Source organism: Telopea speciosissima, chromosome 7 (assembly GCF_018873765.1).
Source record: "Telopea speciosissima isolate NSW1024214 ecotype Mountain lineage chromosome 7, Tspe_v1, whole genome shotgun sequence".
Taxonomy (NCBI): domain Eukaryota; kingdom Viridiplantae; phylum Streptophyta; class Magnoliopsida; order Proteales; family Proteaceae; genus Telopea; species Telopea speciosissima.
In genome coordinates, this window is record NC_057922.1 from 67,250,405 (window position 1) to 67,278,172 (window position 27,768).

Below are 27,768 nucleotides of genomic sequence, written 5' to 3' on the forward strand. Positions count from 1 at the left end.
TTAAATCTATTCACAATAATACCCTTCTACAGTCATATTTATAAATTGAAACTTTACAAATTGCTGTTCAAGATAGAAAAGAAAGTACTGCCACAAGAAGGAAACCAAACTAGGATACCTATAAGGAAAAACAATGATTTATAGTATTCTGAAAGAAGAAAACAATCTGTTGGATCTCTCCACCCCCCCCCCCTTTAACCCATTAAAAGAGTAAGTAAAAGAGACGCAAGTAAACATTCAGAAACGGAAAGATACTGCAACTACCTCCAAATTTCAAGAAAAACAATTGGGTATATAATCCGCTATAAGGGACGATGTCTCAAATTCTTGGCATTCACTCTAATTGGACCAGGAAACAAAAAGACCAGAATGTAAGAATCTATTTCCATAATATCCAGCGTGGTTAGCAATCATAATCAAGAGCCATTACTTATTTTTCATGTTACCCAACATGGATCTACGGGAATCAATCGTGTCTAGAGGGGGGGGGGGGGGGGACGGTGCTTTTCCTCTCACAAGTCATCACCTTTTCATCACACAAGTCACAAGTTTAACTAGAGGTTTGGAAGGGGCGAAGAAGAAGAAAAAAAAAAAGACAAGACACACAACACACAGAGAGTAAATAAAGCTCACATCATCAGCTCCAGCATTCATATTATAGTGAAAAAAAAAAACTCAAGATCCACTTCCATACTCTCGAAGATCTACCTACATCAAAACAATGTCCTCAGTGCCAAAAAAGGACACAGAGATCATCGACAAGCTTCATGCCCAATCTCCACAAGCAATCAAAACAATCGAAGCTTACAGTAACAGAGCAATGCAATTATTGCTGGATACACGTCCTCAGACCACATAATACTCACGGTCGAAAGCGAAACGAAACATAAAAGAGAGAAAGGAAGAAAAAAAAAAGGAACGGAGCAAATGAAGTTGCAGGCAACTGGCAGCTGGGGATCGAAATGCTTACCGTCTTCTGGTTTTGTATCACCATTGACAGAAATCGGATTCCAGACACAAATGCTGAGGACGAACACCCACACTTGCCACATCTCCTTGCCGAAATCTCTCCCCAGGAAGAGATGGCTCTGAAGGCTGTTGGAGCTTCACTTTTTTTCCGCTCCGTCTGTGTTTCTTTCTCTGTTTTTTTTTTTTTTTTTTTTTTTCTTTTTTTTAATCGTTTATCCTTCCCATTCTATCAAAATGGAGGAAGTAAAGATGGCACGAGAGCGTAGAGGCAAGAAGAATCCAAAACCACAGAAAAGCTCAAAACCACTCTACTAATGATAAAAGGAAGGGATACCAAACACCAAAATCCAACACGCTTTCAGGGTTTTCTTAATTAAAACCTGTGAAACCTTCTTCTATTGTAATAATAATAAGAGTAAATTACTCCCCCCTCCCCTCGATTATGCTCTAATGACAAACCCCTCCCCTGGGTTTTGGGTAATGACTCTCCCCTCCCCTGCATTCCTTAGATTCTATCAATTGTACCCATTCCGTTAAAAAGGGCTGTTAAGTGTTATAAAAAGACTATATTACCCTCTGACCCCCTTCTTCTTCTTCCTCCTACAATTTCGCCTGCAACTTTGCCCCCAATCGGTTGATTCAAAAATAGAAGATATAAAATCATTTTTCATTATAAATTGATCATCCCTACCCATTTAAAAGGAACGCTACTGATCCATAACTCATCGTCTCTCCTCTTCCTACTTTCGGATGTCCATTGAGGATTTTATGTTATCAGTCTCTGTTTCTTGTCAAATCTTTACTAATCTCAACAAATCCTAGCTAATTCGAACAAACCTAGATTAGATTCTTTATAGGGTCTTCTTTTTTTCTTATTTATTCCTCAATTGCAGATCACTCTGTAGTCTTTATAGATGGAATTCTCTTTCATAGTGCAGCATAGAAGAATTCCGAACCAAGGGTTAGGAATTAGAACCAGATTAGAGAAAGTTGATAGTCCGAACAAATCGGTTGGAATTTGAACCGGTCGAGACGGTCTAATTAACGGGGATAATATGAGAGTAAAATTTGATTACAATGCAGTGGCTGATTTGAGACATATTGAGGTTTCCTGTTGGAGTTAGGAAACTTAAAAACCCAGATGGAAAACATAAATTGGTAGCGAGTGATTTAAGGACTCAAAACAATGAACTAATAATGGTATGATCTAGTGATTAAACAATAATATGTGCAATTAAAGCAATAATCGATACGATTTAGAAAAATCAGAATTGAAGAAGTAGCCTTGAAGTAGACTGGTGGAATATCAAACGAAACACGAAGATTATACGGAAGCGGAATCCTTGATTAAAGAGGCAATTCAATAGTGGTTGCGAAGGAAGAGAGAGAGAGTTATGATATTGGAGTAACCTAAAGTAGGGCTTAGCTTCCCATTGTGATTGGAGTGACCTAAACTATCTTCCTCACTTCACCTCATCACCGTGACCCACTCCCTTTCCAAGACTCCCAAAAATCAAACCCATCTTCCTCACTTCACTTCACCTCAACTCAGACGATCTTAATCCCTTCTTCTTTCTTATCTTTTTCGGGTCTCTTCGTTTGACCAAATTCACCATAATTCTTCTTCGTTGGGAACACCCGGATCAAGAATGTGGTGGTTTATTTCTCTGGTGACCTTTCCGAGGAGATACGTCGATTCGGGAAGCCATTGAAGGTCCGGATGTTGGCATTCTCATTAACAACATCGACATTTCCTAACCCTATGCAAGGTTCTTTCATGGTGGCGGTGGCTACGGAAGTGAAAGTGGTGGTGGATACGCCAAGTGGTGGTGGCGGTGTTTCCTAGAGATGTTTTTAGGGTTTTGATATGGTTAGAGGGTATTATTGGAATATCACAAATATATGGGCATTTTGGGGTTTTATTGAATATATTTAAGATGATGTCATCACTTAACAATCGTTTTTAACGGAATGGGACGGAATGGGTACAGTTGATAGAATCTTAAGAATGCAGGGAAGGAGAGTCATTACTCAAAACCCAGGGGAGGGTTTGTCATTAGAGCATAATCGAGGGGAGGGGGGAGTAATTTACTCTAATAATAATCCTCATTGTTAAATCATATCTCGCTTTCATTCTCGGAGATCACTTTCACTGTCAAGCAGACAAAGATGTCTATCTTAACGCCGTTACTTACGCTAACGGTGACGAAGTTTTTTTTTTCTTTTTGGTAAATACGGCGACGAAGTTCACTAGAGACTTTTTTTTTTGTTTTTAGATAACCAGTTCACGAGAGACTGACGCTGGAAGGCACTTGTAATTTTTCGCATCGTTGAACGAACATCAGCCGTCAGATTCAGAATCATATAATTGTTAACGTTTGCATCATCATTATCGTTTTTTCAAATACCATTGAAGAAAAGAAAACAAAAAAAAAAAGGTTAATGGTTAAAACGTTGGCTTTGGATCCGTCCAACATCGTCCGTCAACGTCGGCAACTGATCATTGGGTTTTTTTTTTTGTTTTTTTCTGGTGTGTGAAAGGGGATTTTTCTTTTGAGAGGAATGAGTACTGAGTCCAACTTATCGTGTAAGTGAGATTTAGGTGCTGGTGTTGCTTATCGTGTTACCGTCGCTCGGAAAAGTAAAATCTCCACCGGAAAATCCTCTGCGGAAGAAGCCTTCGCTTCCCGGCTACGATTTCTCTCGAATCGGAGTCGCATGTATTGCTTTTAGTTTCAAAAAGGGGAGAGAATTCAGGGTAAAGTGAGTGTGAGAGAAGTGAAAATGTCACTTTTGCCTTGAATTCGGCAGGTGGCCTGGAATTCAATTCGATAGGTCTTTCAGCTGCAAGCTTATAATCCATAGTTTGGGATTCAATTAAAGTTCCAATTAGAAAGAAAGGAACCGAAAGGAAGTCTATAAATCATGGCTGCCTTTGCTTAAACTCGCCGTAGTCATAGCCGGTCCGGAAGACAGATTCCTCTCCGGCAACTTATCGCTTTTCCCAAACGGTGAAGAGGCAAACTAAACCCCCAAAAAAAAAACTCATACCACGAACTCCACGTGTCGGCAAAGGTAAAGTAGCAGTGGCGCAGTGCCCTCAAGACATACAAGACATGGCTGCACGTCCGCCATTGTTCAAGAAATACTTGAGAATTTTGTTAGGCCACCGCACGTAGCCTCCTTAGATCCCGCTGAATAGGTGGGATCCACACCTCTTTGTACAGATGGATGGGATACCTTCGACATCCCCGCGTACCAAATGCCAACCTCCAATCGTGGCATATCCTCCGTGAGTTTGGTAATTGGTATGGGCCATGGTGAGGATGTCATGATTACAGCTTTCGCTTTTGGGTAGGGGAAGGGTAGGAGAGGATAAAAATTCGGGGAGGGGGAGGGGTTTGTTAAGTTCTTCGCTAACATATAGCTTCACTAATAATGAAAGTTTCTTCAATTCAACTCCACCAAACCTAGACGGCTACACTACTTCCCCATAATAATCTTAGATTGTATCTTCCACCTAATCTGACAGGTTTATACAAAGCATAAGACTAATATAGATATGATAATATAATGATTATTCTAGTGCTTGGTTTGTTCTTGGTCTCTTATTCCTCATTCTACGCTGCCCAATGCCCACCGGCCAATCTCTTGTTAACATCAATGTATAGTGAGTGCATTTGACCATCTGAATATATATATGCAGGGCTGATGTTCGAGTTTAGATCTGCTACCTACATGGGGACAGATCTGAACCCTCCATGGGGGTGTGGGACCCATACCCCATGGAGGATTCAAATCTGTCCCCATCCGTCCCCATGTGGGTAGTAGATCTGAACTCCTGATGTTCTCTGTGCTGCAGCAGAGCTTGTACCCAAATACATGGGCCTATCATTCAGGGGGTAGATTGGTCATTTTGCCCACTTTCATGTGTCTAGGTGTAGCCTACGCCCCAACACAAAGAACATTTGGCCATATATTTATGATAGAAGGTTCTATGATACGCTGGAGGAGCATAATACGTTAAGCACTTTTGTGTCCATCTCTCCTAATCACATGTCCTTTAATATATAATACTATTTTGTTTATCGGAAAAAAAAAATAATACTCTGTTGTTGCATTTCATTGGTGCGCTCCTCTATACCACGTGCTTAGATAACCTTCTCCACTAACTATCTGGGTGGATTTTGTTATTGCCAAAATAATGAAATGAGAAGTTGTAACAATCTTTTAATTTTCCCTTATTCTATTCCCAAGAGTTATTCAAGATAAGGATAAAAAAATATTTTTAAAATAATTTGAAAATACCTTGTCATTATATTATTAAACAAAAACTACAAATTTTCTGAGTAAACACATGAAATGACAAGATTTACTCTTATTGGAAAAAAAAAATGTGTCATGAAAATGGAAAAGAAATACAAGTACAATTTTATTTCCACCCACTTGGGTTACAACCATAGTTGAAAAACCAGGTTTTGACTTCGGTGAGTCACCCGAGTCGAATGAAAAAAAATGACAAAACATGGATAATAGTCATGTAGACTCGTCCAATATAAAAATGATCGACTTGGTCCAAATCACAAATGACCCGGTGATTTTAATGAGTCAAATGAAAGTCGTCTGAGTTTGGTTCTCTCTCACCATTGAGGTCTCACCTACAAAGTGAACACCCCCACTTGCATTGGAGACCTAGAATCCTAAACCATCGCCATATTTTTGGTCCTCAAAGCCCTCAATAATGATTTGGAGGACTGAGACGACACCATCGCCATCAATCAATTCCTCAACAAAGAAAAAGAGAGAAGGATGGTTAATATCTTCAATATGTCAGCAAAACCTCGACCTTTGCAGGTGGTTCTTGTGCTGGTCAAAAGGTCCGAGGAATAGCCAGAGTGAATGATTCTCTTGCCATGAAAGATGAGGTGCATACAAACTGAATCCTCCATCCCTAAGAAGTTCCTTCCTTTATTATAACTTGAGAGGGACATGAGAGAGAGAGGTAGGAATAAATCTAATTTCTCTGTCTCTGGCTCTCTGCGAGGTTCTCAATCTTGTTTTTTGTAGAGACATTGAGTATTATATCATAATAAATTGGGTTATTAGTTTTGATGTCTCATAATGTCTGTTGTAGTATGGTACAACAAGTAGTTTTTTTGGGCAAAAAGTATGATGCGTTAGTTGGCACGGGTGTTGGGGGTTGCAAAGTAGAAGCTTAACAAACACACTAGAAGGCATATGGAAGAGGATAATGGACAAATGCCTAATCTCACTGGCTACCACCTTGAGAAATCTGAGACTCAGTTAGACAAGCTGGGTTACCAAGGCCACAAAAAAAAAAAAACACAATTCCAACTTGGAACACTCGGCCAAGTCACCAGATTTTTTAAAAGATAAGTTGAGTCGAAAAACCTGATTTTCCAACTATGATTACAACAAGATATATCCTATCATATCACACGTAATATCATACTACTATATAAAAGTACAAACACGTACACTTTTTATGGCCAACTTTTCAGTGAACTTCCTTACCCTCTAATGAAGCACAACACCATATACTGTATATGATTGATCTTTTGTATGTGACATGTTGTTAGACATCACCACACATATTAGATATGTATAATGTGTGTGAAAACATCAATACACATATCCTTCAATATGCACATCATCATATACTTCACCCCATTTTGACATCTCCAAAAAAAATTTGGACTTGTTTTGGGTTGGCTGAGATTCTAAACAAAAGGAATACACATAGACTAGCAAAGATTTTCCAATTTCTACTCAAGTAGTCTATACATAGTCAAAGTTGGTCTTACATATATACAATCAAAAAATTTACCATTTAGACTTGTGTGTCTATACAACCATAATTGGTCTTAACATATAGCCATCCAAAAGATATGCCAATTAGGTTCAATGGACTATACTGTCATAGTTGGATTTATATATAGATAAACAAATTGTTGATTAAGCTCATGAACCTATAAAACCAAAATTAGACTTACACATGAATCAAGAACCTTTTTTAAGATTCATGGGCCATAAGGCCATAATTAGATTTACATATGGATCAAGAGTTATTTTGCAAAAACTCAAGAGCCATAAGGCCAATATTGGACTTACATATGGATCAAAAGTTCTTTTGCTAACACTTAAGAACCATAAAATCATATGTAAATGCAAATGCTTATGCCTTAATCTATATAATGCTCATGATTTAAACTACATAACATGATGCTAGAATCTAAATGATGATCTTAGAACTATATGATCATGAAAGCTTATTCCAACTGATGCATGTGAATGGTAGACTATATAATGAACACACCCACCCAAAGGAATGAGACAATTTTAGATTCATCACACAAGAGCTTAGAATTTTACTTAGAGAACTCAAATTGAAACTAGAATAAATTGTATGACATCTAACAAGGTTGCTGCTTGTCATATTATGAGATATCTTAAAAGGTGTTCCTACAAAAGCATTTGTTTATAAATTTCATAATCACACTGATATTGTGGGTTACTTTGATGCTGATTGGGCTAGTATTGCCAACGATCACAAGCCTACTACTGGATATTGCACATTTGTTGGTGGTAATCTTGTGACTTGGAGGAGCAAAAAGCGGACTACTGTGGCTCGACTGAGTGCAGAGGCTGAGTATAGAAATATAGTGCATACTGCAACAAAACTAATGTGGTTAAAATCTCTCAATCAATAATTGGGGTTCTTAATTGCTAAACATATGAAAATATATTATGATAATCAAGCTATGATCTATATTGTTAGTAATCCAATTTTCATGAGAGGACTAAGCATATTGAGGTTGACTATCATTTTTTGTACAAAATACAGTTATGCAAAAGTTAATTTCGACTCCATTTTCCACTTCGACAAATCAACTTGGTGATATATTTATGAAGGTGTTCCAGCCTGCGTTTCTGGTTGTTCCAAGCTGGGATCATGTATTATAAAAAATTTCTCTTTACCTTGCATCCAAGTTCATTAGGAAAAGTAAAGGTTACATCTAAGAGATATCATTATTAAATATGGTAAGAAATTTAAGTAGTTTACACACTTTTGTTTAGTAATGATTACAAAAATTCCCTTAATAGGTTTGAAAATTTTCACTTCCCTACTCTTTAATTTCCCTTTCAACCAAATAGAGCCTTTTTTGTTCGTTGCCTCTTTTAAGGAGGTGTGAACCTTCTCTGAAATTCTGAGTTGAAAAGGAGCCTCTTCATTTTAGTAGAGCTTTGGCCTCTTGGTGGAGGAGAAGGAAAACAAAGCATGATGGACGCAAGCCATTCCTTGTCCTCACAGTCCATGCTTCATTGGCAATTTGTTGTTGGGGGTCCCTCAGGCTTTGGTTAATCCAGTGGTTGCTCAGCCTCCAAACCCTCTTGATCTTCAATTCCCACCCAATAATCACACTCTCTTTGTGACTCATAGATGTCGATCATAAACAGAACACAAATACAAAAAGATTAAGCAACAACCTCCCTCAACCTCTTTATCTATGTAGATAATTATTAACTTTACTAATGCACATTTACAAATTTCGCCAATTCCTTTAGAGCCAATTGGAACCTAAGATTATTAAGCGAATATGAGTGATTACAACCTTCTACGTGGGACTTGGATTTTTTTTTTGGATGAATAAATATATTACCATACCCCAGGAGGGGGTAGGGAAGAAAGGAGGGGGGGGGGGGCAGCCCAGCCTACACAGAGGAGGGATGCCTCAAAATTGACAAATCAAGACCCCAGGAGACAACAATATGCCTGTTCCTTGGGGAATCCAAAATACGACGGATGCGGCCGCAGTTGATTTTAGAAGAGACGTCAAAGGAGATGGCCTTCCAAATCTGATCAAAGGATCGGGACTTGGAAGTCCATCTCCTAAGGTTCCGCTCCATCCAGATATGATAGATAGCAGCACAGAAGACCAGCTTACTTATAGTGTCACAAACTGAGGTATCTGAGAAAGCTTTGCCCAACCAGCGCCATTCCCGATCAAAGTCCAAAGATCTTCTACTTTGGTGCCAAATGAAGGAAAGAGCTTTTTTCCAGATGGTGGAGGAGAAGGGGCAGACAAAGAAAAGGTGGGCTCTGTCCTCATGAACATTCCAACAAAGGGCGCAAGAAGGGGAAACAGGGATGTTACGGTGCATTAGGAAGGCTTGGGTAGGAAGGCAAAGTCTAAGGGATCTCTAGGCAATAAAGCTATGGCGAGGGATGTGGCCCTTAAACCAGGTTAGTTTGTGCCAGGGGACGGTGGGGTTGGGATCACGAACAAAGTTCCAGGCTGAAGTGGCAGAGAAGGAGCCATTGGGGGAGGGAAGCCAAATGATCTTATCTACAAGGGTGGGGGAAGGGGGGGAGGGACTGCCAGAACAGAGAAATGGTAGAGGGGTTAAGGGAAGGAGGGGGAACCCAGGACCCTGAGACGATGAGGTTGGAGAGGGGAGAATCTTTAGGGAGACCTGAAGAATAGATCGCCCTGGGGCCAAGATGGTTATATAGAACTCCAAGTGGATGCCAAGGATCAAGCCAGAGAGAAATGGAGGAGCCATCTGCAATGGAGGCAGAGGTGCCACGGAGGGCAAGAGGCCTGAGCAAGAGGATTTTGCGCCAGATCCAAGAGCAATCCAAAGGGATCTTGACAGTCCAAATGGAGTCAGATTTGAGAAGATGGGAGTAGACCCAATTGACCCATATGGAATCCTGGCGGGAAGAGATTTTCCAAAGCAGCTTGAGGATACCCGCTGTGTTGGAATCACAGATGCGGCGGATACCCAGACCTCCTTCAGATTTGGGGAGGCAAATAGACTTCCAGCTAGAGGGATGAAGGAATTTGGAGGAATCGGACCCTTTCCAAAGAAAAGCGCAGAAGAGACGCTCCATAGCCTTGATTATGGCTTTGGGGATACCGAAGATGCCAGTCCAATAGATGTAAGAGGCTTGGAGAACAGACTTGACACATTCCAATCCGCCCGCATAGGAAAGGAGTTTGCCTTTCCAGAGCTGGAGTCTCTTGCGAATATTGTCAAGCATGGGAGCACAGTGATGACTGGAAAGCCTGGCAGGGATGAGGGGAAGACCGAGGTAAATAACAAGGAGGGAGCCAATGGAGAACCCTGTCAGGCGCAAAAGAGAGTCTTTGGCCGAGTCAGGAATGCCCATGAGAAAGATTTTGGATTTGAAGAGATTGATGCGGAGACCTGAAAGGGATTCAAAGAGGTGGAGAGAGTCCATGATGGCAGAGATAGAGGAAGGGGTGGCCTTAGAGAAGATCATCAGGTCATCTGCAAAGGCCAAATGAGTGAGGTTAATCTGCTTGCACTTGGGGATAGGGGAGATGAGATGGAGATCGATTTTGCACTGAAGGCTTCTAGAGAGGACTTCCAGGGCCAGGGAGAAAAGGAAAGGGGATAAGGGGCAGCCTTGCCGAATACCCACTTTGGAGTGGAAGAAGCCAGTTGGGGAGCCGTTGACAAGGACAGAAAAAGGAGAGGAGATGCAGGCATAGATCCAACAGACAAAGGCAGGAGGGAAGCCCATTTGGACAAGCACATCACAGATGAAGTCCCAACGAATGGAGTCAAATGCCTTATGAAGGTCAATTTTCATGAGGGCAGTTGGGCTGTGAAATTTGCGGTCAAAACCTCTAACAATTTCAGAGCAAAGAATGATGTTGTCCGCAATGCTTCTTCCTGAGATGAAGGCAGATTGATTAGGCCTGACAAGGGAGGGAATGACAGCCTTAATCCTGTTAGCAAGGATCTTTGCAACGAACTTATAGGTGAGGTTGTAGAGGGAGATAGGTCTAAAATCAGATAAAGACATGGGACTTAGATTTTTAGGCTTTGATCATGAGATGCTTATGAAAATTATCCTTTTGAAGTAAATAATTGAGAGGGACTTCATGAAATAAGTACAAGACCTGTAACATTAAGATGCAAAGTCACAGTACTAGCAGGTTCAAGAAACTATCGAAAACAGCATTACCAAAAGCTAAATGTAGCCAATATAGATCTGGAAGCTGTGCTAGCTTTTACAAAGTTATTCAGGTTAAATGATTCCTTGTATTAGATAAGGAATACAAGATCATACTGCATCGACTGAAAAAATGGCGCTACTATTGTTAAAGTTTCAACCACATTACCAAATTATTAATGAATAGGGGGAAAAAAAATCAAATTGCCTTGCTCCTAATATATGTCAATTGTAACATAGTCTAAAAAAGAGAAATGGTACAAGTTATTAGCAGATAAGCACTCTACAGGTGCTTCCTGACCTTTGGAGCCAAATGAATCAAAGAGTGTAATTGCTCAAATCACCACCATTTTTTGGGCAACCCATTGATGAAAAATACCAATCTCTTACAAATTATCATTCATCATCGTCAGCATTACCCAGTACCAATAACAGTTGGTTTCTACCAAATCTGCTGAAGCCATAAACCACAAAGCTTTTCCGACAGTCATACTTTGTGCCAAGATGACTTCACTCCGCGGACCGCAGAAACTACAAACTAAACACATCTTGCTCGAGTGCTCTCCAACTCGAGTCAATCTCCATTTTGTGGTTTTAGACGGTATGAGCTGTTTGGATTATATTTATGTCCAAATTTTTCAGTCTCACAACTGATTCGACATGTCCTTTTAATGTGTGTAACTCCCTCAACCTGCGAAATTGGAGGTAGAGGTCAATTTAGTATCTGATGGATGTAATCCCCCCCCCAAAAAAAAAAAAAAAAAAAAAAAAAAAAACCAACTAGAAGATATTTCCCCAACTAATAAAGAGTTCTTTATCTCAAAAAGAAGTAAGATAAATTCTTAACAGATGCAAGTAACCTGGGTCCATAGAGAGCAAATTCACGAAAAAAATGGGTAAAAATTGGTTCGGCAAAAAATTCGGTTGAAAGAGCAAATTATTATGCCATCTCCAACAGGCTTGTCCAGGTTGATCACCAGCCCAGACAGGAAAAACGAAAGAAGAAACACGGAGATTGTGCGATTAAAATATAAAACCAGTGATGAAAGTTTCAGCTACCTAGCAATTTCGGCCCGCCGCCTGGCCTGTTCAGCAATCAGAGAAGACTGCCGCCCATTGGTCTCCAATTCTGAAGGTGCCAGTCCTTGTAGGGTACTCTGAGAAAGCACCCACTTAGCCTCCCTGTCTTCCTTCCCATAGTCCTTCTTAGAAGTAAAAGCTGTCTGTAGAGAAGAGTAGATATCGGCAGTTTTACTGATTGTTGCACAACAATATTGTCCTACTTAGGAGAGAAAAAGAAAGCAACCATAAATCATTGTGCTCACCTTTCTATCGAACAATAAATTCCAGGCCTCTCCGCTCAAAATGTAACGAACAATAAATTTGATAATATCCAAGGGTATGTAGAAGATCACACTGTAGATCCATATGACACCAGCCCAACCCCATCCAATGCCTCGGATTGAAGCAAAGGTGATGTGAGCATAAACCGCAATCAAGGTGGCAACCTACATGGGAGACAATGAATAACTCATGAATCAAATGAGTCAATGTAGATTCACTCATCAATCAGGTGAATATAGGAGATCATGCATTTCTGATGAACTAGAGTGAGCATATTCCTCATCACAGATATTAACATAACCATATAATCCATACCAAGCTCAAACTAAAGTTAGTCCAGTGTTTCTACTGATCTCTATGTAGGCTGTCAAAGAGCCATGAAGAGCCAAGCTTCCGTCCAAGTGACTCAGGTGCACTAATCATGGGCTCAGAGAGAGAGAGAGAGAGAGAAACAACTAGGTGGGCACATAGAATAAATTCAAATTCATGGGAGTGTATATTATTGTTTTGGCTTTTAAAATTTGACAATTGGTGAATCTGGACCATATCTATCCAACATCCAGAACTTCCAGTCACCCTTACACGTGGCACAACTAGGTGGGTCATCCAGGAAACACTTCCTTGATGGCTCTTCTATTTTATAGCTACTCTTCAGAATTTTTTTGTTGGGAGGGAAGGGGTGTGGTGGGGTTGGGATGTTATCTTTAGTTATAAAAGAGTTTCATCAACAATTATAAACTAATAAAAGTAATAATTGATATTTAAAGATTTAGAACTTAAAGTTAATATTTATAAATAATTTTTAGGGCGTACCCAGTGCACGAGGCTCTCGCCACTACGGGGTCTGGGGAGGGTCATAATGTACGCAACCTTACCCCGGCTTCGTAGAGAGGCTGTTTCCCGCCTCGAACCCACGACCACTAGGTTGCAATGGAGCAACCTTACTGTTGCACCAAGGTCTGCCCTCTAAGATTTATATATAATTGCTCACTAAAAATTTTAACACTAGCTCAACGCAAAAATTTTCTGTCCAAAAGTTGAGGTTAGCCATGTGGTCCTGTTGAAACATTCTATTTTATCACACTCAACTTGGATTAGCTGAACTCTTATGCCAGATTCCAACCTGACAAAACCTGCACTATCAGGGCTTGAGATCAGCAGCCAAGAAAAATTGCCCGAGTTTCAATAACAATCTTATATGTCTTCAGATAACTACAGTATACTATAGTTATTTGTCTAGATAACTATAACTGACACATCAATAAAAGAAGCCAAGCCTATCTCAGCTCAGCTGAAACCCATTAAGCCAAACAGCTCTAGTTTCTGCCTCAGGCTCAGCTCATTGATGACCCATCCAAATATCCCAAATAATGGCCTTGAGGACAATTCATGCATTCATCAGCGTGGGTTTCATTAGAAGGTTGGAGTCATATTATACTAGCTTCTTCCAAACCTTACATGGAAAAGAGACTTAATTGGCAGCTTTTAGAATCTTATAATGCAGAAACAAGTGGAGAAGAAAGCCGATAAACACAAGAATAGTAGAAATGTCTGCGCTTGAATGTGCACAGATACACATGAAGTGTGGGCAGCCACAAGAACAATGCTTTGAATGAACTTAGCCCAGTTTTCATAACTCTTACCAGTTGAGCAATCACAAAAGCGCACATCAAGAGGGTCCCAGGTCTCTCCACAAAGGACCAACTTTGACTGCGAGTAACAAAAATAAGAGCCTGGCTGATGATGCTGACTTGCAGATATATGGCAGATGATATCTCCTCGCTACTGCTGCTCAGGGACCTTACATGGAAGTAAGTCTACTAACACAAAAATTGAATCAATATCCAGAAGAGGAATAGAAGTCAGTCTTCTTTACATCTTTAAAAATCATGAACTTAATACCTCAAAGAAAGTGGTGCTTTTCACAATCCAGTAAAATAAAACAGTGACTAATGCAAGATAAGTCCCAATAACAATTCCCGTTGCAAAGATCTCATTGAGCTTCCAACTGTCTGGTCTTGGGGATGGCTTCACACGATCCTTAGAAATGGTCATGATGGTCCCTGTTTAAAAGAAAAAAGATGTACATTTGATAACCCTTCCCATGTGAATATGCTCTAGTTTAGATTACAATGCATCAAATATCCATCAAGAAATAAATTTTATTTATTGGTTTGAATAACAAAAGAATTTTTTACTTGGAATGAAAAGTAAAATGAACAGACTTACAGACAAGCACAGGCACATTGACATGCATTCAAATACACATAATTGGTATTTCGTAGGATTTATAAAATTTAAAGAAGGATATTTCAAAGTTGGCATGGTTTGCTCAAGATAGGTTTTAGTCCAACTAGAAAAAGCTTTCAAATCTATCATTGAGTCTCAAATTTGTTTCATGCCTAAGAGCATGTAGCATATTTCTAGGACTTGAAGCTCAAGAAAGAAATTCACGTGGAAGGTTATAAGATATCAATATATTAGGATTTGCCTCATTGTCCATACTCGTAAATTCCGTTTTAGGAAACAGAAGAAACAAGAAATGTGAAGAGCTAACAACGAAAGAAGGCAAAGCTGCAGAGAAGTGAAAAATAAGTCTTTGCTGTTATTCTGCCTCTAAGATGAAGTGGTAAAGACTATCTTGTTATGCTTGAGCTTCTATTGGTAGATATTTCTCCTATAGAATTGTTCACAGTGAAGTTCCAATCCCATCTGAGAAGCCATCCCGCAACACACAAGAAATTTGTCTATGCACGTGCATTTCCATAAAATGAAAAGAAACATATTATGCTCAAACACTTGTAGGATATGTGAGCATGGATTAGGATCTCTTATCACCATCTCAGCAAATCTATCACCTATGACTATTTGATGGTGGCATAGAGAAATGATTGAGCATTCCAGAATTTTGTTCTCCATATTGCTTTCTCATTGATAACAAAAGAGGATCTTAGAAATGAAACCGGAGCAAAAAGAGAGAGAATGGGGCCAAACAGGAAGAAACATACACTAATAAGAACCAATTCACAATGAAAAAAGACAAGCTAAGACTAGCAATGCATTCAGTTTTGCCTCTCACAGGAAATTATCAGTCCCAGCTTCAACAAAAGTTTTTTGTTTAAACCCATGACCTCAAGGTCTCATGGAAGAAAAGAGGGTAGAAACCAACAGGTAGAAGCATTACCATCATTCAGTATTGCTATTATTAGCACCATGAAAGGTGGGAAATCATACTCCCAGATCAATGCCATCAGCATAAAACCTAGCTGCAACACGAGCAACTCCAGTCAGTCGTCACCTTTTTTTAATAATAAATTAGTAACATAAAGTAGTAAAGTTGGAAACATTAAAAATGTGACAGCCATCTTACCACAATCCTTATGGTTATGGATACAGCATAAATCTGCAAACGCATGTAGAGTGATCAGTATCAATTTAAAACAAACATGGAGCCAGGAAGCCAAAAAAAAGATACTTCTGATATATTACTGTAGTGCTATGTGTCATGCAGTGGCTTCTATCAAATGCAGTTCTGATTAATATGGGAAATCAAATCAATGGGTTGGCAAAAAGATTTTCCAGGCCAAAACTAGCTGAGAGAAGCCCCAACCATCTAACAAAGTGAACTCTCATATCCTTTGGGCAACCGTCTATGAGAGTAGCCAAATGTTTGATGGCTAGGCTATCCAATGAGATTATTTGGTAGACAACATGACCAGTGGCGCTAGATGATAGCCATTGTTAGTTGTAATATTAGAACGATACTCAACTGTGTAGTTCTTCATTCTTTGGAATATAGCCCGGCTTGTTAAGACAGCACTGACAATGACACTTAAACCAGGCTCAGTTAAGACTATATCGGCAGCACTCCTCGCAGCATCTGTAGCATCTGACACTGCTATTCCGATGTCCGCTTTCTTTAGAGCAGGTGCATCATTTACACCATCTCCAGTCATTCCACAAATATGCTTCTTTTCTTGTAGAATTTTCACAATCTCATACTTATGTTCTGAAAGTTCAATACATGCGATGAATAAATCTAGTGAAAGGAAATATAAAGAATGGCATGGGAGGAGAAAGGTAAATGAGGATACTATTATATTGATTACAATGATGATCCATATATTAAATTTTCCTTAAAAAAAAAAAATTCAAATCTTTTTCAATCAACACATGGATCAGGTAGTGAAAACAGCTCTGAGAACTTTTGATTTGACCTTAAACAGAGCAAAATAGTTTGATAGGTAAACAATTTCTTGAATATTGTACAGAGGATTCAAATACCAGGAAATACGCCAGCAAAGCCATCTGCCTTTTCAATGAGCTCATCCACAGGAAGAGCTTCATGTTCATCTCTATTATGGTCCAGCAATGAAGAAGCAGGATACATGTTTGTTCCCATGCCAAGACGCCGGCCTGTCTCCTTTGCAATAGATAACTGGTCACCTATTTAAGCCCAAGAAGAATTTAATCATATTTTGTAATGTTTTAACAACCCAAACCTTGCAGACTTATAACAATGAAGATTATATGTTATCGTGACACGTAATGATTTGACTTATCTGTAGCCAAATAGTAGATGATATTCAAAGTCAATTATGAGGACAATAAAATGGAATTGAATTAAGAAAAATATTTAGAATATTAACTTAGAAGAATGAATGTTTAGCAAACATTTAAATACACAAATAGGCAGGAAAACAGATAAAGATTCACTAAATAGCAGAGCAACAATGCATCTGACCTGACAATAATCCATATATGCACACGAGCATTTTCAGTGTCATCTGAAAATACCTTCCCATCGCTAGGACATCAGTAGAAAGAAATGGGGTAAAAAAATCTCCACTCAATTATTCCATTTACAAGGCATACACATTTTTTTAATATCAAGAACCATTGGTCGAGAATTTCCCATAATTTTGGAGAAACATGACTGACCAAATAGAAAACACTTATACTACCTGGAACATAATTCTACCATTTACTGAAACACTAACTGCCTTCCCATTAACTCCCACAGTCCAATTTATTTCTATAAGTTAATCCACCCGTTCATTGTCGTTCCACCCTCCCTAATTCAAGTACAAATGAATGTCTACCCTAACACATCAAATGCCGTTCCTCTGAAAAACATTAAAGGGTTAGGTTTTCATCCAGGTGACACTGAATCATAGAAGAATACAAGTCACATATGAATATTTATCAATTTTCTGGTTGTTTATTTATCCAGTCATGCACATTTGAAGTGCCTTTGGTAAGTAACACTTTCATCCAATCCCTTTGGTAAGTAACACTTTCATCCAATCAGTATATTAGAAACTACTATCTTATTCCCTTCTGTAAATGGATGTAAGACGGAAGGGTGATAACTATAGCTATTTTAACAAATAATAGTTTGCTATTAGATTTTAGAAATTAAGCATCAGCTTGCCATTGTTCAGTAAAATTCACCACTTACCCGTAATCATCTTCACACAGACCCCAAGGTTAAGTGCTCTGCGAATGGTCTCTGCACTATCATGTCTAGGAGGGTCAAACAATGGCAACAGCCCACAAAATGTCCAAGGACCTCCATGTCCCTCTTTAGATTTTTCAGGAACTTCCTGGAAGGATTTTAAGTCAAAGAACTTGTTAGTAACATAAAACTTAAATAATTTGACATGTGAATCAGGACTTCAGATAAAACCTCCCATCCCCTTTATCATTTTAGTAGACTGAGATCACCTTTGTCCCTTCAATAGAAAGGAAATACATTTCTTTTGGTTGACTTTACATTGTCTCATCTCTTTGAGCTAGCCCATGGCTCAACTGGCAGATGTGCTGTACTTAGGGGTGCAACTCGGGCCAAATTTGGGCTCATCTTTGGTGCAAATTACACAGGGCTGGGGCAGGCTTGGGCTCACTTCGTTTCAAGTTTCATCAATTTTCCAACTCAGCCAAACCCAGCCCAAGTTGCACCCCAAATCCACCACAATCACAAGGTTAGGGCTTCTCATCCTGAACCCTGTTAACCCACCAAAATAAGAACAAAAGGGAGGAAGATTAAGAAGCCTCTCATATGTACCTGATACGCAACTCCGAGAGATCTCAATCCTCTTTCAGCAAACTTGTCAATAATGGCATGTACTTTGCCAGCAATCTGTTCTTTTTCTTTGCATAGATTTAGAATCTGAATTTAATGTTTAAGAAAATATGCATCAATGAAATGCTTTAAAAATAAAATCTTCATACAGTTGATATTAAATTGAATAAACCTTGGATTGCTTCCTTTTGAAGCATTTGGTAACAAAGGCAATAGCACACTCGAAAGCAAGTCTAAATCCTCTAAACAGATTGTTGAGAAAAACCAATCAAGACATTTGGTGGATTCCATGTACAAAAGACTATCTGGTTGGTTGTGCTCAAGGTTTCACTACATATTGGAGGTACATATTCAAAGGGTGGAAGAGAGAGAAAGACACATAGGGTGCTAGCATACGGTATACCGCTAGCATACCCAGCCTTTTCCCTATATTCTATTAGTAGAACATATACAGGAAAACGAACTTCCTCAACAATATGCAGTAAAATTCATATACTTTGACTCAACAACTGAAAAATTACACTGTTTAGAGTAATCTAAAATGTTTCAGTACCTGTTCTGGTGCTCCTTTGCTGGCTCGATGCCAGTTACCATCAGAATCAATATATGTAATTGCAGTCCGTTTGTCCACAGGGTTGAAGGGTAGAAAATGAACTTCAGTGATGTTTGCACGTGCCTGTAAGCAAATGGTGGCTTATCTTGTTATATTATTGTTCTATTTTTCCAACAGCATACCATACCAAAGAAAGATTTATCATAAATTGTCTTTTTCTATTTCTTTTACCTCCTTTGGATCAGCAAGCATGTTTATGATAGCTGTATCAATAGCATCTTGATTCTCAAGTCTTGATGCTCTAGCTGCAAGCAGAATAACTGTGTCTTCGTTGATGTCTTTGTTAAAAACCTGCACAGTATATCCTTTCAATTGTTTGATACTTTGATTTGCCTGAACACTACAGAAATTAAGAAAATTACCCTTAAAATGTTAAACCTTCCCACACAGCCCTCTGTGTAGGTAAGAGGGAACTGACAAAGACAGACCATTACATAATCATTAAGAGATTAATGAATCAACAGTAAGTTATGATAAATTGAAAAAGGACGCCCTCAAGAAACTACATGGAGAAGGCTAAACGTTTTATTGATGGGATTCTTGAATCCATTTTGTTGAACCAGGATCCCTCATCTTAAGAATGATGACCTGGTTGTTGAAAATGTTCAATAATCATGGCCTAGTAAGTAAAATTGAGATGCAAAAAGCTGCTAAATTGAATGCTAATTAGACTCGATGAACAAAAAATCAAGACCACTGCAGTCTAAATCTCACTATTATAACTGGCTCAGTCCAGTCTTGTGCAGGGCCTTAGTGAAGTATAGAGACTGAAGAATTGGAATCAGCTCAGAACACCAGACACAATTAAAACTTGTTTGACTTTGGTGGCACTCGGCAACTGGATGATCCATCAATTTGTGTGAGCCCCGTAGATCAAGAGTCTCAGACATGATAAGAAGTTTAGAATCACGGAATTCATTGAAGAACATAGAATCGATCTCAATTATGATCCCCCAAAGTTGAAGTAGGTTGTGGATCCCAGAGTTTTGTTGATTGGTACATGGAGGTGACCAAAGAAAGAAGATCAAAATGTCCTTGTGATGCTTCCGTAAGTTGGGAACATCAGATTTAGCTTCTGGTGATATGGAAAAACATGCAAAGGTAAGTTGTACAATCTGTTATTGAACCAGATGCCAGGCAGGTCCAAAAACCACTCAGGTTTAAAATATTGGCTAAGTGGCAAAGGGTTTGAAAATGGCATGAAAGAAACTAGAATTATGAGGGATGTACAACTCTAAGGGTATTGTAAATGAAAATACGAACTTGACCATTTTGCTTTGTCGCAACTACTTTAGCATGTTTTTAATTATCGAATCTGCAAAGTATACTTGAATAAGTAAATATAATACATGAAATGTCAAAGGAGACAGAAAAAGTTATATCTTGGCTATCGGGCCAATTCAATCCCTCCACTAGCCAATGAGGATAATGGAAAAAGAGTTAACAACATAAATTGCAAATCTATATTCATGCCAGATGGAAATATCCAACTCCAGAGGTAAGTCCTGTTTTTGCCATCTATTAGACCAGATGAAAATGTTTTTTAAGTGTCTGTCAAAAGCAACTCACCACAATTGATATAATACTTACTCAAATGTGCCCCATCAGATTCAATTGATTCTATATAATGTTGGACAAATGTTTGCAGATAATATCAGTTTTCTTTTATTAATTTTTTATGTATGGAAAATTAAGTCTCAGGGATCACTTCATGTACCTCAACAAGGTTTCGATCAACAGTGAGACGATTTAGAGTAAGCGTTCCAGTTTTATCACTGCAGAGGACATCCATTCCAGCCATTTCTTCAATCGCAGTCATCCGTTTTGTAATAGCACCCTGCAGGACAACATGAAGTTGTAAATGAAAAACACTAATGTTGGTGTAGACAATTTGACATTTTTTCTTTCCTACGCAAATCTAGATTACATGCTTTGCTTCCTGCTCTATCTGACATGCATGGCACAAATGCATGGAAATCCATACCATTCAGTTGGTATGGCATCATTTGTATTTCTATGACTCAGTAACCAACCAGAAATGGATTATGAATTTATGATAACCCCTAACAAATATGGCCATTTACTGGACTACCCAATCAATGGTCCGGTAAGGAAAAAATATCTTTTATCAGAGGGTTCAACATCATTCAAATGGTGTGTCTGGCCTCGTTTGGTCTCCCTCCAAAGCATATTGTTAGGGAGCATGAAACGTCATAGTTGGCATGCATATAGTGTAACTATTAGAAAATGTACCTGTTGAGAGAGGCGATGAGAACCAATTGCAAGTGTAACAGATAATACAGTGGGCATAGCTATGGGTATTCCCCCAATTAATAGAACAAGAAGGTTGTTAATTCCATTTCGGTATGAACGGTGCTGAATGGGATACATGACAATGATTTCAATAACCATCCCCACAGCAATCGAGCAAATGCAGAAGTTCCCAATGGAAGTAAGGACCTGGGGAGAAACATGTTATCAGTTATACATCAAACCCTGAGCACATGAACATAAAAACAGTAAAGACACATCTACAAAGCATGTATCTGAGGATTGATAGATATATAAAGGACCAAATCAGCTTCATTAACCTGGAAAAAGGCAACAAATAAAAGCCATCTGATTGGAAAAACATCTTTTTGAAGTATTTATTGCCACAATTTAAATTCTTTGAAGCTGACAGAAAGAAATCCAGTGGTTTTGAGGAAAACTACATATACATTAAATAGTTTTGCAATTATGAACTGAAAAAAAAAAACTCAAGTTTGTACTTAAATTTTAAGGTATCATTTCAGAATTAGAACTAGAAACTTCTCATCACCTTCTGGAAATGCCCAACAACTACAGTGGAGTCAACTAAATGTGCTGCTTTCCCAAAAAAAGAATTAACTCCAGTGGCTATCACAACAGCTTCAATCTCTCCTTGCTTACATGTCGAACCAGAAAAGACTTCATCCCCTGTCCTTTTTGTGACAGCAAGAGATTCTCCCGTAAGAGCTGACTGCATCAGGAAAGTATATCAAATATTGTCTATTTAAATATTTTATGATTTAGTTATATGATATATTTGGTGTCTTAGAAGTAACCATGTTCTTATAATAAGAAATTTCCTAAATCGCAGGATGAAAAACATGTGGCCTTCTCAATAGAGGATCATAAGCATTTGCCTGGTCAATTTTTAGTGGGTCTCCCTCAAGCAGGCGTGCGTCCGCAGGGATGATATCACCAAGCTTTATGCTAATTATATCTCCAGGTACAAGAATAGCCGCATCTTGCTCTTGCCACTGGCCATCTCTGAGGACCTACATTTCAATCAAACATTGTTAGCAAGCTCCTATTGTTTAGGAAACAGTGCAAGAAAATAAAGGAGGTGAGGCTATTTGCTTTCCTCCCACAGGCAACTTTCCATGATAGAGATTCTTTAGTTGACATGTCAGCATCTTACCTAGCACAATAAAGAGAACAAAAACCTAAACTCAATACTGAAATTGAAATCCCTAATAAAAATCAACTGTCTCCAAATTTCGAAAGCCCCTGAGTTCTTATATGCTCAATCAGGTAAATTGACTCTCCTCTAGAAACCCCAACGTCCATGTAACTCTTCTGTTCTTCTAGTAGCATCTTTTCTTCCATCTCACTGAAGCCTTTAAACCATTTGGATTGTGAAATATAAAATTACTATAATTTTCCTTCTAATTATAGCTCTAACCCAACCACATTGTATGTTCCAAGTGACAGTAACTGTTGGTATTCAACAATACCAAGTCTGGGTTCTCCAATCTAGGCATAACCTTGACTTTTCCTATTCTACTTCCATAGAGCTCCAGTTTATTCATTGTTGAAGATGTGTCTATCGGCTCCTAGGGTTAGTGTAAGTCGGTTAGGGTACTCCTAGTCCTAATCGAGATACCTAGCTTCTAGGTGTCTCATAATATGGCTGTAATAGTTAGTACTAGTTCTAGTTGGTTAGTCTTAGTCCTAGTTGTTAATCCTAGTCCTCGTAGGTTTCCTAGTTCTATTATGATTTCTGTTATTTCCTAATTCTTGTAATTCCTAGTAGGATTAGGAATGATTCCTAGTTAGACTAGGAGTCCTATTTTGTAAGCTGATTTCAGATATAAATAAAGGTTATGAGAGGGGACTGGATATCTCAATCACTTCAATCTCCAGTCCCCTTCTCTCTTCTCCATCTCTTCTCTTCTCCACTCTCTCTCGGCCTGGGTTTTCTATTGTTTGCTTTGTTACATTCATAAAAGATGATAAAGTAATATATTTAAAAAAAAGAACTGTTATAGTTGAAGGAAACAATTACAAGGACAAGATGATAAAACCATGGATATTTCAGAGTAAAACAGGCGTACTTCTTTAGTGAAAAGTCAATATAGCATATTGGAAGTGTGCATCTTGTCACCTGACAAAGTGATCAGGGGCGAGTAACTGTATTATCTTACTATTTAAACATAAATCAGATAATGAATTCCTTTCTAGATTCGAATTAAAGAAAAGTGTTTTGGTTTGGACCAGACGGGATATACTAGTGAGCCTCTGAAGTTCTCTAAGGAATGACAGATATTCTGATAATTTTCAAACAGACTTACTGAAAATTTTCTCTGCTTTATGAATGCTAGTTGCGCAAGAGTGCTGGACACCAACCTTTGTTTTTGGGGCCAGACGGGCCATAAGTGCTGATGCAGCATTCCCAGCATTGTTTTCCTCTAGAAAACTGATTGTTGAGTTGATAACCAGTAGACAAACAATCCCCACAAAGTCCTGCCAGTCAGGACCCTCCCCCTGAAATATCATGTAAAATAGGTTAATAAATAAAAGAGATAAAAAGTCCGAGAAATTTTCTAAAGAGGAAAGGAACAGTTGGATCCTCAACCAAAGAAAGATAGCTAGCACACTAAGGCTCTTGTGACTTACTCCACCATTAGCAAGGGCAATTGCCATCACTGCTGCAGCTTCCATAACCCATGACAAAGGATTCCACATAAAACTAAGAAATTTCAAGAATTTGTTCTCCTGCACTCATATAAATGTAGGGTGTGGAAGAAGTCAGAAATCATCCTGATAAGTAAGGATTAGTCTTTTAAGAGTTTTTTGAGGGTGGGCCTCGGCACAACGGTAAGGTTACTCTATTGCAATAGCAGGAGCCTCGTGCACTAGACATGCCCTAGTTTTTTAGGAGTTTTTGGTGCAATAACTCAAGTTTCTTGACCAGACATCCACATGGACATTGCTTCTTGGATAAGCAGTATAAATCATGGTTCTAGAACATAGAGTGAACTTGGCTCGATAATTTTGAGCCAACTTGCCCCAAACTCCATATTTGAGTAAAGAACCAAGTGATTTATTTTGTTACTATGAGGGGACTTATTTTCAGAGACTCGAAAATATATATGAAGGTATTGTCTTGTACCTGCAATTTTTATAACTAAAGAAACCTCCAATAAGACCTTTTGTCTTTTTCATGTACCAGCATTATTTTTCAGGATTTTGTTTATATTCCCAAATTCAGATTTATTTCATGTTCCCAAGTATCCCTTCCTCAACTATATTCAGCTCAGTCAAAGTCATTAACTTATTGTGCTTCTAATGAAGAACAAGTACATGTCAAACATAAAGTATCAGAAAGTTGGAGATTACTGGCTTTTCTTCAAGCTTATTAAGCCCAAAAATCTTTAAGCGGGCTTCAGCATCATCAGATGAAAGTCCCCTACGAGATGTCCTCAGTTGTTCAAAAACTTCTTCCAAAGGTAGGCGTTCCTGTTAAACATAATTTCAAACCAACATTTGAGCACTAGATGAGTCTTACAAAGGGGATAATCTCTCTGCCATCAATACACATCTTACCAGATCAATTGCATCTCTGTTGAAATTCTCAGGATCAAGCAATGGTTTCTCCAAATCTTCAGCCATGATTCAAGCTTAATTTCTTAGAAGGTCCCAACTTAAGACAAGAGCAAACCTTGCTTACAGGTGTCAAGTAAGCATCCACAGCACTGCATCCGGGAAAAATTCTGCTGTTCTTATTATTAAAAAAGAAAAAAAAAAAACCTGTAGTTCCAACTAGTATAGGCTTTGCATAGGACAAAATTAATTAATTTCCAAAATATTTTCCATGTTCAACCATCTACCTCAATGTAACTTATGACAATTGAAACTAAGAACTGTTTTGGGCCACCCAAGGAATATGAAAGCCTTTCAAAACCAAAGCTTTTCATTAATTCTTCATACATCTAGTTTTGGAGATATGTATTCTTTCAAACAGAACCATATATACTAGCCAAGTCTAAAAATCTATCCATCTAAGGTTCTGCTCATTGGTTATCTCTGTTGTCCATTCTCCCACCTCATTTAAATAATAACTACCAGTTTCAGGTCTTTAGAGATCTCAACCTCCGGAGTTGTAGATAACATGTCACAAGACTTAAATTCAATTTCATTCTACCACCCATAGGTAGAAACATCATGACCTTTTTGATAGTAAACAGACTAAGGAAAAATTTTAAAAAAATTCAAATTTCCAGAAAAAAAAAATAATGGCACACTAGTAAACTAGTTTTCAAGTAGATGAAAGAGCTTATTTTTATTTTGATTAAACATCTGCAGGCATTTTAGTAGTGAAGTCCAAATATTTGATTCTGTACCATTGGGAGAAACATTACCCACTCGTTCTCATTGGATAAGCTTTATAGTTATCAAAAATAAGGCAAAAATGGGCAGCATCCATCTGCATTAACTTTGAAATGATGCTCAAGCATTTCTACTCTCACAAATACTTGAATTATCATTCTCACTGTTACTCTACTAGTACTACTTTTATTCTAATCTTAATTTTAATTATTATTTTAACTTTAGAAATTTCTTTCAAAAAATTTGTAAATATAGACATTTATGATCCAGCATTTTCAAAAATTTAAATTGATGAATTAGTTTTTCATTGTATTTTTATTTTGGATAAGCAAATACGATCGGCATTGAATAATACTAATTCAGAAACAATAAGTTTAAGAAAAACTCTGTTACACTAACTTAGCCTAAATGCAATTGAGTACTAACTAAACGATTCGAATGAAAGAAGAAAGAATACCATCTCGAGTTCTACTCAACTCCAGAGAGAGACAAAATCCTATACCAACAATTATTTGGTATACAATAGCTCAAGTACACAACAGGCCTAGTATAGTGAACACCCTGAAAACCTCTCGTTATGAGCAAGTAGCAGATTTCTATAAATGTATCAATATCGATTGAAAATTAGAGGCATTACCATGTAAAAGGTTCGGAAACTGAAGAAGACTCCGAGTTTGTTGGGAGTAGCAGGAAGGTTAGTTTGTAATCTTGCAGTGCAGGGTATTCTGAGAGAGGATTTGGGAGGAACACACTTTTTGGAAAAAATTGATCTTTTAAAAGGATAGAGTGGATTGTCTAGCTGACCGTTTGGTGGGGACTTGCTGGGAAGAAAAAATCGATGGTTCCATCTGATTCCCGCCATACCTCCCATTGAGATAGTGAGACGTAGCCAATGAAGTCTGGTTACCCAACGGTCTTTCAAAACTAAACGTTCCGACCTAACAGTCCTCAACAGCTCCATCTTTCTTCACCTTCCCGCTCAGGCCCTCCTCATTCCTCAGTCCTCACCCCTCACCCACCCGGGTGGCCGGGTCTCTCATATATTTAGTTTAATTTAATTTAAGGGAAACAATTTTATGAGCTGGGTCAGGGTGTGAACTTAACTTTGGACTTTGGACAACAGGATGTCATGAAATGAACCAACCACCTTCAAAAGGGTTCAAAGCCTCTACACCTAACCACTGTATCAACCACTATTAATTTGGCCTCATTTTAACATGTGGAAGACTGATGAGCACATGTTCAATTTGAAGGCTCAATTCTGACATGTGACTCACTTTTTATTGTTTACTCTTCTTTTTTTTTTTGGGTAAACATTTTTTATTGTACAATTATGTGTATAAAATTGGTCATTTGAAGAGTGATGGCAGTATTCAAATAAAAGTTTCAACCTTTTATTGTAAAGAGTGGTGGCACATGATAGACCTAAATCTGGCTTGTTACTCACTTTAAAAAGGGTGTATCCAGTGCACAAGGATCCTGTCACTGCAGGGTTTAAGGAGGGGCATAATATGTGCGTAGTCTTACCTCTACTTTGTGGAGTGGTTGTTTACAAGGTTTAAACTTGAATTCTAGGGGCAACCTTATCTTTGCATTGAAGTCCACCCTCGACATGTCAATCAATTTCTATTGTATGTCTCCATTAGTATAAATTGTTTTTTTTTTTTTTTTTGATAAAAACATTAGTATAAATTGGTCAAATGAATCTATTTTCAAGAAAAAAAAGAGTTTGAACCTTTATTGTGATGTAAAATTAACTTTAATCAGGGTGACAAATGTTAGTTAAGGAAGCTTAATACATGCTAGTAAAGTGTTTATGCGAAACAGAGGAACGAAGTCCTCTAATAATTGGGAGATTTGAAGCGCCCGGTACGGTTCCCTAGTGCTTAAATTTTTATTGAATTTAATATGAATATATTACATTGAATATAAAATAGAAATTATGATATAGCACGACCTATGTTGTTTCGAGTCCCTTGACACAAATAGTTCATGGGCGAAAATTGAGTTATTTAGGTCCTAGAGGATTAACAGGGCGAACTGCTAGTTTTCGGATACGAGCTGATATCCATCCTAGTCACTCGGGCAGGAATTGGAGGAGATAATTTTCTC

The 27,768-nt window shown here is 38.3% G+C and overlaps 2 protein-coding genes across 3 annotated transcripts in view; both read right to left on the reverse strand.

The window, feature by feature from the left end:
* The window catches only part of LOC122667740 (protein STRUBBELIG-RECEPTOR FAMILY 6), a 36,276-nt gene extending 34,940 nt beyond the window's left edge, over positions 1-1,336 (reverse strand). Inside the window, exon 1 of the mRNA XM_043864141.1 lies at positions 971-1,336. Within this exon, the coding sequence (XP_043720076.1) occupies positions 971-1,052 (82 nt within the window). The 5' untranslated portion in view covers positions 1,053-1,336. The remainder of the gene's footprint in view (positions 1-970) is intronic.
* Positions 1,337-11,277: 9,941 nt separating this feature from the next.
* On the reverse strand, positions 11,278-26,367 carry LOC122667738 (ATPase 10, plasma membrane-type). 2 transcript variants are annotated; one of them, XM_043864139.1, is made up of 22 exons: positions 26,294-26,367; positions 24,874-25,022; positions 24,667-24,786; positions 23,944-24,042; positions 23,674-23,811; positions 22,188-22,322; positions 21,842-22,021; positions 21,274-21,480; positions 20,738-20,857; positions 19,192-19,311; positions 18,961-19,083; positions 18,390-18,494; positions 17,784-17,928; positions 16,607-16,768; positions 16,093-16,331; positions 15,693-15,725; positions 15,507-15,588; positions 14,225-14,385; positions 13,966-14,139; positions 12,304-12,486; positions 12,038-12,201; positions 11,278-11,669 (listed from the first exon to the last, which is right to left on the reverse strand). In XM_043864139.1, the coding sequence occupies exons 2-22, from the start codon at positions 24,937-24,939 to the stop codon at positions 11,573-11,575; spliced, it is 2,853 nt and encodes a 950-aa protein (XP_043720074.1). In that variant the 5' UTR covers positions 24,940-25,022; positions 26,294-26,367; the 3' UTR covers positions 11,278-11,572. The 2 variants fall into 2 exon arrangements, with proteins under 2 accessions (XP_043720074.1, XP_043720075.1); XM_043864140.1 differs by lacking the exon at positions 12,304-12,486 and having other exon boundaries at positions 12,038-12,257.
* Positions 26,368-27,768: the final 1,401 nt, after the last annotated feature.

Excerpts from the sequence above, each read along its gene's own strand:
- LOC122667738 (XM_043864139.1), bottom strand. The coding sequence starts at position 24,939 with ATGGCTGAAGATTTGGAGAAACCATTGCTTGATCCTGAGAATTTCAAC. Across the intron at positions 19,312-20,737 it reads TTGATCGAAACCTTGTTGAG|GTTTTTAACAAAGACATCAA; the intron begins GTACATGAAGTG and ends TATACTGTGCAG. Across the intron at positions 18,495-18,960 it reads GCAAAGGAGCACCAGAACAG|ATTCTAAATCTATGCAAAGA; the intron begins GTACTGAAACAT and ends CATTAAATTCAG.